The 17,493-nt window shown below is 24.2% G+C and overlaps 2 protein-coding genes across 3 annotated transcripts in view; one reads left to right on the top strand and one right to left on the bottom strand.

Annotated features, from left to right (window-relative positions):
• The window catches only part of LOC112600304 (phytanoyl-CoA dioxygenase, peroxisomal-like), a 126,720-nt gene extending 121,329 nt beyond the window's left edge, over nt 1-5,391 (top strand). Inside the window, exons 3-7 of the mRNA XM_025347497.1 lie at nt 3,302-3,415; nt 4,435-4,590; nt 4,673-4,807; nt 5,103-5,243; nt 5,319-5,391. Coding sequence (XP_025203282.1) covers nt 3,302-3,415; nt 4,435-4,590; nt 4,673-4,807; nt 5,103-5,243; nt 5,319-5,372 — 600 coding nt within the window. The 3' untranslated portion in view covers nt 5,373-5,391. The remainder of the gene's footprint in view (nt 1-3,301; nt 3,416-4,434; nt 4,591-4,672; nt 4,808-5,102; nt 5,244-5,318) is intronic.
• A 6,570-nt stretch (nt 5,392-11,961) lies between these two features.
• LOC112591704 (phytanoyl-CoA dioxygenase, peroxisomal-like) lies at nt 11,962-17,465 on the bottom strand. Of its 2 annotated transcripts, XM_025335609.1 has the most exons (8): nt 17,035-17,465; nt 13,692-13,831; nt 13,429-13,594; nt 13,255-13,368; nt 12,766-12,918; nt 12,522-12,665; nt 12,314-12,454; nt 11,962-12,232 (listed from the first exon to the last, which is right to left on the bottom strand). In XM_025335609.1, exons 1-8 carry the CDS (start codon nt 17,035-17,037, stop codon nt 12,179-12,181), a joined length of 915 nt encoding a protein of 304 aa, XP_025191394.1. In that variant the 5' UTR covers nt 17,038-17,465; the 3' UTR covers nt 11,962-12,178. The 2 variants fall into 2 exon arrangements, with proteins under 2 accessions (XP_025191394.1, XP_025191403.1); XM_025335618.1 differs by lacking the exon at nt 13,692-13,831 and having other exon boundaries at nt 13,429-13,580.
• Nucleotides 17,466-17,493: the final 28 nt, after the last annotated feature.

Below are 17,493 nucleotides of genomic sequence, written 5' to 3'. Positions count from 1 at the left end.
ACGGTACGTACTTCCGTTCAGTTACGTATTGCTTACCTATTTATCTATATAAATTAATTATGTCAATACATGCAATGACATAATCAATTTAGAATCTATTTTTATAATAAATATCCTATATGTTGTCCAATATTCCAAGACATTCTACAACAGCCTATACTTCAATATCATATGTGTCAATCACCTTGATTTTAGAACTGTCTATTTCATTCTTAGTGACCTCAGAAAAAGCCTGAAAACGAACTACTAATCGAAAAACTTTTCCCACTCCATAGCATGAAGTTTCATCACTGGATATCTTCTTCTCTTAACTTCTCAGTTTTTAATTTTTATCAGTTAAATTATTTAACTTGATTTATTTTATTTTATTAACCTTTTAAGTATCATTTGTTATATTGCAAAATAATAGAATATGCACAAGAGTTTTACAAATTTTAGAATTAAAACAAAATATTTATTCTATAAGTTATTAGAACTTTAATTTAAAAATGCATTTAAAAATAAACTTAAATAATTCATTGTGGAATTGTGGTATTTAATAATTTTTCATTCTGCTTTTAGACAAAGATTTAACATTATATGTGAAAATAAGATCAATAAAGGGAGGAACGCTTTGTGATGAAGATATCTCATCAGTTAAAAATCAAGAAATAACTACCTAATGAGCGTATCGTTAATAAGATTCAAGACATATTATGGGATGATATATATTCGAACAGTACTTTCTACATAAAAGTAATTATTTTTATTACAACAAAAGTATTTCTAATTTTGAGTGCTAAAAGTTGTATATTGTACTCATAGTACTACAGACATACTGACATATACAATACACATATTATTATATAATATGCACACATTCTTTTCTCATATCAAATGATAAATTATGTGCATAGTGTAATTATATAATAATATTTAATAGTAATAAAATAAATGCGAAATATATGATATACAGAAAAATTAAATAACTACTTACATTATGTAATAATATTAAATATATAGTGTACTATAATTATTAAAAGTACAAAATAAATATTAAACGTTTGAAACAACAATTAATCAACTCGTCTACGATTTTTATAATTAAATATCGTTAAATAATAATACGAATAAGATAGTTTATCGAAAACCTTGGTTATGATTATTATTATTATTAATTATTATTATTATTATTATTATTATCATCGTCACTTATCGTCAATAATAACGTAGACAGGTCAAATAATATGACACGTAGATATATTATTAGTCTATCACATATCCTACATATATGGACTATAATATTGCATTTATTATATCGTTTCCTAATAATACGAATGTGTCAATTTAGGTAACTCTACTACAGATAAAAATAATTTAAACCCTCGTTTCATGAAAATCAATAATATATTTACTATTTTTATTTTTATCAAATGTTTAACTGTACTTTTTATTATTATTTGTTGACAACAAACACGTAATTATATTAATATTTCGAACGGATCGTGTTCAATGGACATAGTGGTTTGGTAAACATTTAGTGGATACTCGTCAAAAATGGTTAAATAATTATACGTGTTGCGCTAGATGGGACATCGAAAAGTTGAGTGTCGTATTATTATAGTGTTATACCATAATTTTACCTTCGGCCTATAAAAACGGATACGTAATGATTTTCACCGTGTCGATAAGGACAACCTTTATCAGTTATCATTAAAATTAGTATTTAATATATTTCCGCCACAATATAATAAAATACTAAAAGTATAATGATTAAAACTCAAATAATGTTATTTGTAAGTTCGCTCAATTAAATAATTACACATCAGAAACGTATTTAGGCATATTAGCAAGACAAAATGTGTCAACATAAAATGTATAAGTTTTGTTTAAAATAAATAAATTTTTGCAAAATGATGTTTATTTTTGTGCTGTATACAAAGTGTTATTATTATATAGAAAATAAAATTACAAAGTTTTTACTTAATGTTACTTTTATATTTGAACAAGTCCCAAAATGATTAGGAAATTAAATTATAATACAATTACTTTTAAAAAAGTGTTTTCAATGCACAGCGGTAAAAATGTGTTTAGAAAGTTCAATATAAATAAAAATAATATTCTTGTATAGGTTTTATAATATATATTATATATACAATTTATCATTGAAACCGGTGTAATTTATGTGTACGTATACTACACTGCATTTAAAAATTTAATAAATAACTATGAATATTATGATTTAATATAATATGTAAATTAACCTTATATTATCTTGATACAGTTTATCTTAAAATATAATACTTCATCATTTATAGTACTCTTATATAACGCACAAAATATAGTAATACATTTTATTTTTCGAATGTTTAGTAAAATATTATAAACAGATTATTACATAATTTATTATCATTATTTTTCATGAAAAATTATAATGAGCAATTAAAAATAATTGATTGGAATTAATAATTTAAACGAAAATAAGTAGAAAATTTAAAAATTATAATATCCTGTATATAATATTATACTTAAGCTAGCTTAAAGTCTAAGAGTTATTATCAAAAAATAATCTTTTCGATACAATCATCATAAATTGAGTTCTAAAAGTTTATAATTTTTTCTTCAGAGTATATTTTTCATTCATAATAATATCAAACTAATCCTTTATAATTAAATCTCATCATTGCTCAAAATTAAAATGTATCGAAGCATTAAATATGATAAATTAATCAGTAGTACTCAACGGTTTTATTTCCAACAAAAAAAAAAATACTTTTTTCTCTTTTATAATTACAAAGATATTTCTTTAAAAATTATTAATATCTTGCATAGATAATGAATGATTTCAAATAACTTTAAATAATTATTTAACTAAAAGTAAAAGCCAACTTTCTAACTATTTGTATTTCAACATCAAAATTGCCCACATTCCACGAATAATTTATGTTCAACTTTCAAAACAATAGATATTTAAAGAATTACATATCACAATATCTACTTTCAACCTACTCTTTAGATATTATTCAATTATTAAAACCTAGATATAGCATTTTTGTTTTTAAGCTAAAGCGTCAAAACTTAGAAAACATGTTATATCATTAAACAATCGTTAAGAGATCCATATTTTATGAAAATTAAATTTAAAAAAATGTAATTATCAAATAACTTGAGTTTCTATGAAATTGTTGACACAATTATTCCTGGTAACTTTGTATATTCATGACAAACATTCCAAAAGTTTTTTTTTTGTATTTTGGTACATTATTTTTATTTTATGTTAAAAATAAAAAATAAAATAAAAACCATTTACTTCTATTTATAGTTGCTCGATTATGTACAATGTTTCACTGGTAACAATATAATGGCAATGCATTCAATGTTAATAAACAAACCTCCAGATACTGGTTCGATGACTTCAAGACATCCAATGCATCAGGTAAAACATAATATATGGGTACACGCGTAACGTATTCCGTGTTAATTTTGATTTTTCTATTATATTATATTGAAGAAAGACAATTTTATATATTATACATTGGATTCGAAAAAAACAATTCCAAGTATAGTTTTTTTTTTTATGTATTTCAATCGTTTGTTATCAGACAACAGTTAAAATATTCTCAAGTTAAAAAACTGAGTAGAATATAGTCATATTTCCACGTTTCCACATTATGGTTTTCAGTACTGTTGGACTTTATTACTATATTTTATATTTACAAATCTTAATCATTGGTTTATGACTAAAATATTATTCCCCTTGATATAACATTTATTACATTCGTTAAATCCTCACACACACGCTCTTATCAGAATATGTCATATGATTTTTTTACATTTAATTAATTTTTTAATATATTTTATTCGACTTAATTTTATTAACAAAAATCTGATACACTTTATTGGTGTATAAAAAATAAAAGCACTTATTATTATTATTATATTTAATTTTTATTAAGACTTTACGAGTAATTTTTACGTCTTTCTAGCGTCTTATTATATTAATACTAAATGTCTAAGCTGACCTTATATAGCTATAAATCAAAACTTTAATATAATAGTACAGGTCGATACATCGTACATACGTTATAACTTACCAAAAGTATTAACATTATTTTTAAGTGTTTAGGTATAATCAAATAAATACCTAATATGGCAAAAAATGTAACTAATGAAAAATCCAACAGTACCTATCTACGTGATAACTAACAATAAAATATGTAATATGATATATTATATATTGATATGTTTATATCAAATTTATGGCATGAGGATTAAATTATTAAGTAAAATTTAAATACAAATGTTTTTGTGAATTTTTAATTACATGTCAAAAAACATAAAAGTCAAGACTTGTGACGTTGTACTATCATCGTTAATTAAATTTTGTAATTAATTTTATTCCTATACCTTTTAATAATTTTTTGTTATCTTTCGTTATTTTTAACTTTTTTTTAGGATTTACATTACTTTGCATTTCGCCCAGCTGACAGAATCATAGCTACATGGACAGCTATGCAAACGGTTACAAAATCTAACGGTTGTTTATTTGTATTGCCGGGTTCACATATACACCCGGGTAAACTTCTTCCACACGAATATCCAGAATGGAAAGTAAGAAATATTATAGTTATTGTATTATTATCATTCATTTATTATTTGCTGAAAATATTTTCTGATGTGTTACGTTTAAAAGGGTGGCGTGAATAAAGGTTTCCACGGGATTATCGGCTACGATAGTCACCAAAAAAAATATTTGGATATGAATCCTGGTGACACGGTATTTTTTCACCCATTACTAATACACGGATCTGGACCGAACATGTCACAAGTATGTATGATATATATTATAAATGTATGTGTTTAAAGCTGTAAATGCTAAATATTTTAAAATTTCTCTCAATATATTATTTAATAACATTAATAATAATACTATTACCATTTGTATAATATTGAAACACCTATATAATACCTAAGGTAAAATTTAAAAAAAAAACCTAATTTATTATTTACTATTCTTACATTAATTAAGTAACTATTAAACAAAGCAATACTTTTTAAATAACATCAACTTATATAAATATATATTTAAATTTTATGAACGCATATATATTTGTTGTTCAAAGGAAACAAGAAAAGCAATTTCTTGTCATTTTGCATCCTGTGAATGCCAATATATAGACGTAATAGGTACAACGCAGCAAAATATCGCTATTGAAGTTAAAGAAATAGCACGTCGAAGAGGTTTCGATGACATGGACTTCAAAGTAATAATATATGTGTATAATTTATTAACTATACAATATAATACAATTCAAATAAAAACATTTCGCATATTTCAGGACTTTTGGAAGTTTCGAAGTCGTCTAGTACGTGGATTGAAAATGCATTTATAACGCACCTTAATGACCTGCTAATTTATAAAATTATTTCACATAATTTATTAAATATTTTTTTACATATCCTTATAACAATTCAATCAGTACATTCGTTATACCTATCTATCGTAGTAATTAAATCTATTTATATATACAATGACAATACATACATATTATATTATATGCTCATGTTTTTATTTTATTAGCTTATAAAAATACCTGGCATCACACGGGCACCTATAAAGAATATATAGGTATTAAAAATGTTTAAAAAAAGTTTTTAGATTATAAACAAATTCAAAAAAGTTCTCAGTAAAACTCAAGTCATAAAACTGTTGAACCAGGTATGTCAAACTCAAAATATAAACTGGGCCAATTAAATTGAATACTTTACAATGTATACCTATATAAGAATGTATCGGAAAAAATATTGTATAAAATCCTTTTAATTTTTATTCATTATATCACAAGACAAGTACAACTAAATAATTTACAATTATTTTTAACAATTATTAAATTTTGTTTTAATTTAAAAAAAAAATTAATTATTTATTTATTTTATGATAAAAGCATTAATTAAATTTTAAATTACAAAAAAAAACTTAATAATAATTAATTTATACTATTTTCATTAATGAAAAGTAATAAGTGGCTACTGGCTTGTTAGATTCAGATTAATAATTCCTTTTTGATGTTTACAATAATTGACTCTTTTCTGCCACTTACTTTTCAATTTCAGAAGAAATTTTATTGAATGAAGCCATTTTTAAGACTGAATTTAAATAAATGACAATTGATCTAGACTCTACAAGTAATTTACAACTGTTAATTTATGAAAATAGCTAATCATGTTGATAAATACCTTCTAGAAAAAAAAAAAAATTAACATAGAAAAAATTGTACACACAAATCTACAAGTTTCTACGTCATATCGTGATGGCGTAACTGTACAAATCAACAGGTAGATACACCAATCTTAATATTTTTATTTTTTTTTGATTGAATTATTTTAAATCTAAATTAATCATTTGTATACGTACTAGAACTTTTACTACATCTATAGTAAATATGAGATTAAAACAAGGATAAATCGTTTTCTATAAATATTTTAAATCTTGAATCCCGTTTTCGAATTAAATTTTTAAACAAATAAATTTTTCTGAATACTTTTTGTAAAAAACTGATTTATTTTTACCTGTTTTATATGCCATGCGATTTGAGAAATACATTAAATCTTCACTTCATAATTATATTTTCAATAGATGTAATTTAAATTAAAAACATAACATGGTTAACATAATTATTAGTGGCTGATATAATTTAATATATTTATATCATAATTTTAAATTTTAAATCAAAAAATGCTTTGTTAGTTGGATCGTGAAAGATAAATCTTGTAATCACATTGGATTCAACAATTTACTAATATCTAGTTCGTTAGAGTCTAAAAATATTTGTATGGCATCTTTAATTTTCTAAATCTTTCTAATACATTAAAAAATGATAATTATTGTATTTCTGTTAAGGTATAGTAAACCTGAAATCTGGCTTTCTAAAACATTTAAAAAAAACCCGAAAATTGTCTTTATTTCAAACCACGGAATCTTATAAAATTAGCAACTTGTTTTACAGATCTTATTACATATGCCATAATTGTTGAATTTTTTATACAATACTTTTGATATATAATAAAATTTATCTCATGAAATATAATTTTATTATGTTAAAAATGTTCATTCACATTTTTTGTAATCTATCGGCGAAATTTTTTTTAACCTAACGGAAAAAGCCCCATCTATATCTTTATAAATATGTAATACAATATTATTTATATAAATAATGTATAATATCGTATAATAAATATATCTCTAAAAATAAAAAATACTATGAATTAAAAGGCAATAAATGTCACCAGTATAGATACTTATATAGTCTTAGAATGAAAGCTATACATTTTTTGGTAAAAATTAATATATTCCAAGTTTTTTTTAAAAATATAACCTACAGTGTTCAATTTTCATTCAGACGAGCATGTCAAATTTCGAAATTAGAACAATATTTCTATCCAACCTAAAATCAAACTTAAATTAAGTAACAGAAATATGTTTTTCCAGCACTTGCCTGGTTAAAATAGTGGTTTTAAATTTTTTTTTTTTTTTTTGTACGAATATCATATACGACACTCTTGTAAACTATGCAAACTTAGTTTTGAAATTCACACTAAAATCCATATCCCTAAAAAATAAAACGTAAATGGCTAACAGCAGGTATCGCCAGCATACTTCTAAAATAAAAGTTAGTATTATATTTTATTTAAGAATTAACTTATTCTAATTTTTTTTTTACGAATAAAATCTCAGTCGACTATACAAACATCCAAGTATAGTTTTGAAATTCGTAAGAAACTTCTTTTTTTACTGCGTCGGTGTACCTTACCTAGTGAACTAATTCAATTGATATGGGCAATGCCTATGGGGAATTGTAAATAACATTTTTTATATTTTTCAACTTGGTTCAAACTACTCTCTAAACTTTTCTGATATCTCTAAGAAAGATCACTGAAACTTTCGTAAAAATTGGTTAAGCAGTTTTTGAATTTCTAAAATTAATTATAACCTATGCTACAAACATAAGGCCATTTAAATTTGTTGAACATTTGAATAATAAACGATAAATTATATATCATCTCATTTTACTTTAAAAAAATCTATTAGCTAACGTATAGTAATTTGGATAAACTGTATAGGTAAATTTTTATTTTTATTTTCTTAGCTGTAACCAATCTAACCTTAATATAAACATTTTTTTTTTTTTTTTTGTGAGCCTGAATTAAATATGCGTGTATTAATTACCATATAGCCACCAAAAGTGATTGAAAATAATATTTTAAGCATCCTCTGAGTTTCGAGGAATTTATGAATATAACTTTTATTTAAATCAGTCTAATAGTTTCAAGATTAGCCTTTCATATAAAGCTCTTTCCACATTTTTATATGCATATATATATTAATTTTTAAGTTACTAAGAAATTTTAAAGTAGGTATATTTTCAATATTGAGTTCCAAGTTAATAATTTTAAATTAATTTAAAATTGCCTGTAAGTATTAAATATTCCAATTAATAGATTAAACACAATATGATAGGCATTAATTACATTAAAAATGATGTTAACAACCGGAGAAAATATAAAAACTGATTATTGAAAACTTGACTCACTAGAAAAGTAACCTTTTTACTTTTAACTAACAGAGAATTAATTGTGATTAAATTCATTTTGAAATCAATGATAAGTAATTTATTTTTTGAAATTCACTTCTCATCAGAACTTTCTTAAATCCGTGTTTGTAAGCTGATGTATCTTTTAAAAATATTTGACCTTTATAACTGGTAAGGTTTTTTCCTCGCAAAAGATTAGTAAAAAGTTACAGAAATAATATCTTTTTAAATTAATCTCAATTGAATAAATATTCTCAATTGATAGACATTTTTGAGTACTTCCTGAGCTAGCAAAGTATAGAAATAAAAACAAACTAAAAAAAAAAAAACACTAGTTGTGTAGCTTAAAATCTATAAAAGACTTCATTATTAATTGATTTATCTGCTCTCTATAAACTTGTAAAGTTTCCTTTTTCTTTATTCGTAAATTTATTAATTACAAGTTAATTTTTTTTGTAATTCATTCATGTTTTAGTTTTTTATACTATGAAAACTCAGGTACCTATCAGTTATACGAAAAATGGTACTTGATAACCCGAGTATTGAGTCTAGAACTTTTTTTTTTTTCAAGTAAAATATATTTAATAAAAGATTATATGCATACGACATTCGTATTTTAAAAAATTTTATCTGTGTAAATCTAATTTATACGTGTACCACTGAAACGTACTTTCCATTATAATATTATGGCCCGAAATAAAATAAAGTTACAACAGTTTTTCTCGATAAAGTCTTATCGGAATTTTTTTAAGTTCTCGTCTTCGATAGTTCATCCGCGGACCCTAACTGATACATTAAAGCTATTGACGTGCGTTATAAAATAAAATTTGTCAACCGTTTTTTATTCTTTTGTATATATTAAGTAGGTGCGTCGTTTTCACTCCATCAACTTGCGGCGTTCGATAATTTATCTGAACTGCGTCAAGTTTAATTTCAACGAACAACAACTTATCGTACAATGCATATAGACGTGTCATCGGAAGTAAGTGTGGTGACGTTTCTGACGCAATAAGAATGAATACTACTCGTATGTGCCAGTGTACACAAATAGATACGATATATTATGACGCATTTGTACCGGAATGATTCTGCCCTAAACTTCCGAGGACACGCCATTGTCGTTTGACTTTGATAGAATTCTTATACCTACGTAAATTAAAATACGTGACTACAATGTATATGCTCTATACATTCAAAAATAAAAATAATTTATTTCTGATGCAGTAGTCATAGTTTTGAGTATCACTTTATGATAGCCAATAGGGTAGGTACCTACTACCTAGATAATATATTATTATACAATTTACATATTTACCGACAATTTGACATTTGAACTAATTAATCATGCATCCAATGTCAGCCGAGAAAACTTATTGTTGCGTATTGGTACCTACTCAATTCGTAGATAATGATTATGTTTATTAGCTATGTAAAGTAAAATAATTGTATATACTTATTACTAATTTATAGAAATACAAAGTTCAAAACTGACTGACATTTGTGGTGCGAAATATAATGAAAAAATAAACCTGTCTTTATTAAATGACATAGATACAGAAGATTTTTTTCGTAAAGGGAATAGGAATACGGGGCTGCATCCGAATTGCATGCAAACTCTTAGAGGGGTCTGTCCGAATTGCATGCCATCTCTCAGACGGGTATATTCAAATTGCATGCCGTGTACCTGCAAGTTTATTTATTATGCACAATTCACTTATGTGCACAACTTAAACTTTATTTTTGACTTTTCTAAATTTTAAAAAAAAAAATCATGAATAAAAACGCTTTATGATATATGGTTTTTACCATATAGCATACCTATATATATATACCATAATATATAACATATTTTATTATTATAAACTTATAAAATATTGTAAATTGTCAAAAAAAAAAAACACTAAATTTTATAATATTATTATTTATTTGTAATGACATATAAAAATGTGAAATATATTCACTTGATTGCTTACCTTAAATTACAATCGTTTTACTTAATATTCACAGTGTCATCTTTTTCAATTTGGTAAAATGTTTACTCAGATATAAAAATATTTCAATCTAGAAACTAATTAGTTTCTATTCATGCGTTTTTTTTTTTTTAAATAATAGAAAAATCAAAAATAAAGTTTAAGTTGTACCTAAGTGCATGATAAATAAAGTTAAACTTGTAGATACCCGGCATGCAATTCGGACAGATTCCTCTAAGAGTTGGCATGCAATTCGGACGTACCGGAATACGGTTAACAGTTGTACATCTCGACCTCAATCAAATAATTGACATGTCCTAAATAATTCCAATAAAATGCCAGTAAATAATATATAATTTCATGACATTCCGTGAAACACAATTACGAGTGTTATGACCTTAACTTCCTCACTATTATATAGGTTTTGTATACCTATTCCACTGTATTTATTTTATTGATTTCATCAAAAAAAACCATGGTTGTAGAAACAGGTAATCAATATTTTAACACAATGATTTATTATTATCATCATAACGATTAAAATCAATTCAAAATATATGATATTGAAAACAAATCGCATTGATGAAAGTGGTGTAACTTTAGTAACCTATTTACAATGTTATGTGATTACAAGTTTATTATTTAAATTTTAAATATATTAAAAAAACTAATTTTTTTTTTTAATTATGATACCTATTCTAAAGTTTGCGTGTTCGTTGAAACAAACACCAGTGTTTAAACCTAAATTTCTAAAGCTATACTTATCTAATGGATATGGACTACATCAATAAATAATAAAACCACATCTTAAGTGACTTAATTGAAATATTAACACTCAACAATTTTTATTTTCTTATAGTAGATAATTTATAAACAAAACATTGTTTATAAGTTTTATTTAACTTAAATGTATTAATTACCTAACCATTATAATTATTATTAAATAGTATTACATTTAATCATAAAAATGCATTTATAGTATTTGATTATAATGTTAAAGTTGCAATTATGTCATATATTTGCTCATAAAGAATTTGAAGTAGAATAACCACCAGCTAAGTAGACCTCCCTTCACTGAAGTGAAATATATTTTATAATTTAAATAGTAAGTGTTACAACTTTATAAGTAAATACAATTATCAACTGAGTGTTTTGAGTGTTATATTTTCCTAAAATGTAACTCAAAAATGTTTTTTTGCTGCGCTGTAAAATTAATCAAAAAACATACTTCTGTTACTCCTTAAATTTCAAACAATATAAGAATAGTATACAAATCATCTACACAATGTGCGGAAAATATAAATTTATTTTTAAATGCTATAAATATTTTAAGTAGGCTATTTGATTGCACAACAGTCAACAGCCCACAGGTAACAATAAATTTAAAATAGATAATAAAATAATGCATTAGTAGAACACCATTTACCATTAACTTATACAATTTTTATTTTTTTCAATTTCACACATTTATTTATAAATATTAATATATCTATACTCTGTATACTTCCTAATATACTTCAATACACCATTGATTATCACTGATATTAGAAGTTAGTTTATGTAAATACAACATAAATTAACATAAAATCCACAACCATATTTGAATATTTCAATTTCATAATAGAATTTATTTTACAATTACAAATTGGCTTTGAATCCTCGAATCAGTCGACAACGATGTTTCCAGGCAAACTATTAAAAAAAAAAAAAAGATCGAATATAATATAAAATTAATATTTAAACAATATTATAACTAAAATATTAAATACATACTGTGTAATCAACATTTGTAATTCCCTTTTTAGCCATTACATCAATTACTTCATTTTTTATGTTATCTTGAGTTGTACCAGTTACATCAATATAGTCACAGTTGGATGAAGCATAATGAACAGAAATTGCTTTACGAAATCCCTAGAGAAAAAAATGAAAATATGCATGTAATTTTATAAATAACAAATGCTTAGTTTAAAATGTATACTTGTGTTTTATTTATTCCTGATCCATGAACCAACAAAGGATGGAAAAAAACTGTATCCCCTTTCTCCATTTCCAAAAACACCTTTTTTTTATCATCATGATTATTGTTAGTTTTTATTTCATGGTACATTTTATTTATTTCTCCCTGAAAAAATTACAATTACATGTTTAATTCAATACAAAATGTAATTATCAACTATAAATATTTAAATATTTGAATTTTATTATAAATAAACTGAACTAACGTCTTTAGGTTCCGGATAATTATGAGGATACAAATCACCAGTATGTGTTCCTGGTAATACGTATAGACACCCATTATTCACTGTAACTGGAACACAAGCTGTCCAGGACGCTACAATCAAGTTGGCAGGACGAAATGGAAAATAATGAAGATCCTTAAAAAAATAAACATAAATTAACAACTGCTTCATACAGTATTTCATATAACACAAAATGAGAAGACAAAAAAGAATTAGTCAATTTTAGGCTGTATTATCATCTTGCAGAAAACAATGCTGTACATAATTTTTATTGCTAATATTTAAATGACAGATGTACTAATATTTATTTTTAATATTAAATAACTTGTGAAGAAAAAAACTACAATTACAGTCAAAACATAAATGAGACCATTTTTTAATATTTATAGGAAAGTAGAGATTTTCACTTACTACTTTCTATTACACATAGTCAATATACTAAAATTTTAAATGCAAAATATAATTTTATACTTGATGAACTGGATGGCGAGAACTATTAGAACCAGTATCTGGTTGTTTGTTGATAAACATTGAATGCATGGCCATGACATTAGGTCCAATAAAGCTTTCTATATAGTCCAACATCTAAGTTTAAAAATAAAATTACTTAATTACTGATTATCTAACCTGCTATTTGAATAGTACCTTTGGATATCTAGCATATTCATAAAATTCTTCATCCCAAAGAATATCTTGAGCTTTACCAAATAAGTATTCGCCTTGTTCACCTGTTTTCATACGAGATATGTCTTTCATCATAGTTATTTGATTTCTTGGAACTTTTCCATGACATAAGTCTATAAATCGGTTGCTATTATTTCACAAATAACATTTGTATTAGACATTAGTATAATATTATAGCTTATTTAATACACATTTCAACATTTTTATTCAAAATAAACTATTACCAGCATCTGTCTAACAAATAATCAGGTATTAGTTTAGGAATTAATAAATATCCATTTATTTCATAAAAATCACGTTGTTGTTTCGTTAAAATTAAATCTGACACAGAATATTTATAATCAGAAATATTTTGATTGTATTCCTGTAAATTGAAAAAAAAAATGTATGTTAATCACTAAATTACCATACAAAAATATATTCTCCATTAATAACATTTTAATAATTGTATACATTGTAAATTATACATATACCTTTAAATATTAAATTTTATGATATATCTAAGAATATTTTGTTCATAATATTTTTTAATTAAAGCCATATACTCATATACATATACTAGTAATTAACATTATCACATTTATTGCATTATTATTTATTAGAGATTTATTTTGTTATTTAACATAAAAAAAGTTATAGTAAATATATTGGTATGTCATAATTAAAAACTTTTAATTTAAATCATAAAAATAAAACTTTCTAAAAAAAAAAATTAAAAACTTTGTCGACTTTTAAAGAAAATATATAATTTATAATTTATAAAACTAGATTTTTTTCAAAAGCTATTATGTTTTTATAACAAAAATGAGTCTGCACCTAAGTAAATATGATACATATCACATGACATGATAAAGCAACATTTACAAGCTTAAGAATTAATATTTACAACCAAATTTATAAAATGAGAAAAGAGAAGTATACTTATTTGCTAATTTTATTAATCTATTAATTTTTTTGCTTCAAATATAATTTGTCATGTAGAAAGGAGTTTTTAGAAAATAGTCTGCAAAAGCACTTTAAAATTAATAGGAAAAAGAAATGAAAAAGAATTTCAACAGTTGATATAATAAGATTTTGAGGAAGGTTATGTTATGGGAACAACGACAGTCAGCTAAAAAAAATATTTTGAGCTTAGATATTACGAAGGAGTAGTCATAAGAAACTTCCTTTGAATACTTTCAAGATGACCACTAGAGTCAGCACAATGAAAAATCATAGGGTTTTATTCAAGAATAGGTATAATGAAAGCACAATAAAAAGATTTAAGTGGATTGGCAATTTTAAACTCTATTGAAATTCTTTTAACGAATCCCAGTTATTTATAAGTGTTACATGTAATGATGGTTATGTGTGAACATGATGATAGCAAGAATATGAATAAGAAGCCAAGCCACAAATACAGTCAACTGATAGAAGTCAAATATTATTCAATAATTATACATATACTATGTACATTGTACATACCTATTTTTTATTTAAAAATAAATAACTAAATTATTATTTTATTATTTATAAATTATTGATAGGTACCTAATATAATAAATAATATTCAACTATGTAGACTAATGAATAGGTATGACCTTTACATTTAATTGGTATTTGTCTGTATAATGATCAAAATATAAAATAATATATGATAGGTGGTATTTCTTTTAAAAATAAATAAATAAAAATAATATCCTAGATTATCTTTTAGCTACAACAATAAAGTCTGTTGCAATAAAATAGTATTACAACACATTAAAAAAAATAAATAAACTTATCATCCATCAACTTATCCAATTTAATTGTTTTTATTAAAACTAGGTACATCATTCATAATTATTTACTTATTAATTTATACTTTAGGATTTTTGGTATAGATACAATAATTTATGAGGGAGGGGGATATATTTAATTATATTATTATTGAAAGTTACCTATTGAATGAGCAATGAACAGGTAATACAATCTCTGAAAAAATATTGATTGAAAACTAATAAATAGGTATTATTATTCTATGTTACAAACCATAAAGTTTATTGAGTAGACAGTAGACACAGTAAATACCATTATATCAATAAGTACAGAAGATATTAAAAGATAACTGTAACATAAATGGAATTGTGATTGATTGAATAAATAAATAGATGTTCACACGAGCCTCATACTACCTTAAACTATTAACTCATTCATCATCAATTTTGCTAATTGCAAAATTAAATTAACACATTGACTGCCATGCAGCCGCTGGCAGTCACAAAAATATTTATCGTGGGTATGTCAACGACATTTTTCAGTGTCATTATAAATTTGTATTTATATTATTGAATTTGAAAAAAAATTAAAAATACAAAAAAAAAAATGTTAAAATTATGTTTATTACATCAAAAAAAATTGCAATTATTACCGCTATGCTACAGCGCAGTATCTAGATCATTTTTGAAGCGCCATGGAAAAATTAATAATATAAATCTAAATTAATTTACGGCAGCCCACAGCCGTATGGCCCAGTGGCATATTTACGGGGGATGTTCCTGGGTCTCAACCCCCCCCAAAAAAAAACATTTGAAAATACGACATTGGTATGGCCTCCTAGAAATGATATGGTGTGGCAGCCGGCAGTCTAAAAATTATCATCACCTAGTTATTTTTATAAAGACAACGGTGGCTGCATGGCAGTCAACATGTTAAAAGTTTTAAAGTGTATTTATTTTATAATCAACAAAAAGTAAAAAAAATAATAGGTATAAATAGATATGTTCATTAATTAAAAATTAAGCCTAAATGAAAGTAAGTGAAGTGCAGTATTTTTATACAAATACATAATTTTATTGAATATAGATTTCTTAATTTTGATTAAAAATTATTACAGTTTTATAGCATACTAAATAAATTAATATTGTGAAATATTATGGTCAATCTGTCATACATTTTAACTGAGTAAAATGTAATAAATTAAATAAAATAGGGTAACAATTTGCCATTTCTATCATACAATTGACTACTCTAATGCAATGGTTTTAAGTCTTTTTTTTTTAATATGGTATGCAATGTTCTTAAAAACAAATGGTCAACTATTTCTTCAACGAAGACTTTTTTTTTTTGTGCTTTAGGTCATTATTTAATTTCTTAAGCCAAATTAAATAGATATAACTGTATTTCATAATACATTAATATAAATTAATTTATATTTTATTAGATTATTATTGTCTTTACTAAAATTATTATGAAAAAAAATTTTCAAAAGCTATAAGACATATTAGTTGAAGGCACTGTTCTAGTACTTTAGTTGATCTTGTTCATTTGTTTTTTAATTCAATACTTTTATTACTTACATAAATTATATTGCATAAAAAAGCACACCCTAAAAATGAGTTATTGTGATCTTTTAAATAAATTTCTAGTAATATCATCACAAACCCAGTGATACATTTAAACAGGCAATATATTTATTTTATTTTGTTCTTGGATTATTATTTTTAAGTATTTAAATTTAATTTAAAATTCTCTTTTCATATCCAACACTAATGAAAAAAAAAATTAACTTAATAAATAAACAAAACAACAATGAAACATTTTACTCACCATTATTCTGTTTTAGTAAGGAATAGTAATGAATGCACATCCACAAAAGAGGTTGGTTGTTAGTTAAGTTAAAGTTTTAAACGAACCACAATCATTGATATTGTAATTATCTTATATTAAATATAAGGCACTATTGTAGGCTGTAGATGAAGGACAGAATAAAAAAATCTGAGTAATTAAATTAAGGTAGTAGCTGTGTTTGTACTACCAAATTTGAATACTATTACTAAGCGTATATAAATTTAATGTTGTTGGTGCATTAGAGTTTTAACTTTTAATCCATGTTTTTATAATTCCATCGTTACATTATTTGCTAATATCAGTAATATCACGGATCTTTGACCTCAGTAATGTGGTGACGATAGAGTGAATCCCACCAGTAGAATAATATAATTGTTTATATTGTGAAATGTGAAATGAAAACGAAAATAAATAATATATAATTCGAACACAGATAAT

Source organism: Melanaphis sacchari, unplaced genomic scaffold (assembly GCF_002803265.2).
Source record: "Melanaphis sacchari strain LSU unplaced genomic scaffold, SCAv2.0 Contig0_pilon_pilon, whole genome shotgun sequence".
Classification (NCBI taxonomy): Eukaryota; Metazoa; Arthropoda; class Insecta; order Hemiptera; family Aphididae; genus Melanaphis; species Melanaphis sacchari.
Note: the sequence above shows the minus strand (reverse complement) of the source record. Positions and strands in the feature narration are given on the sequence as shown.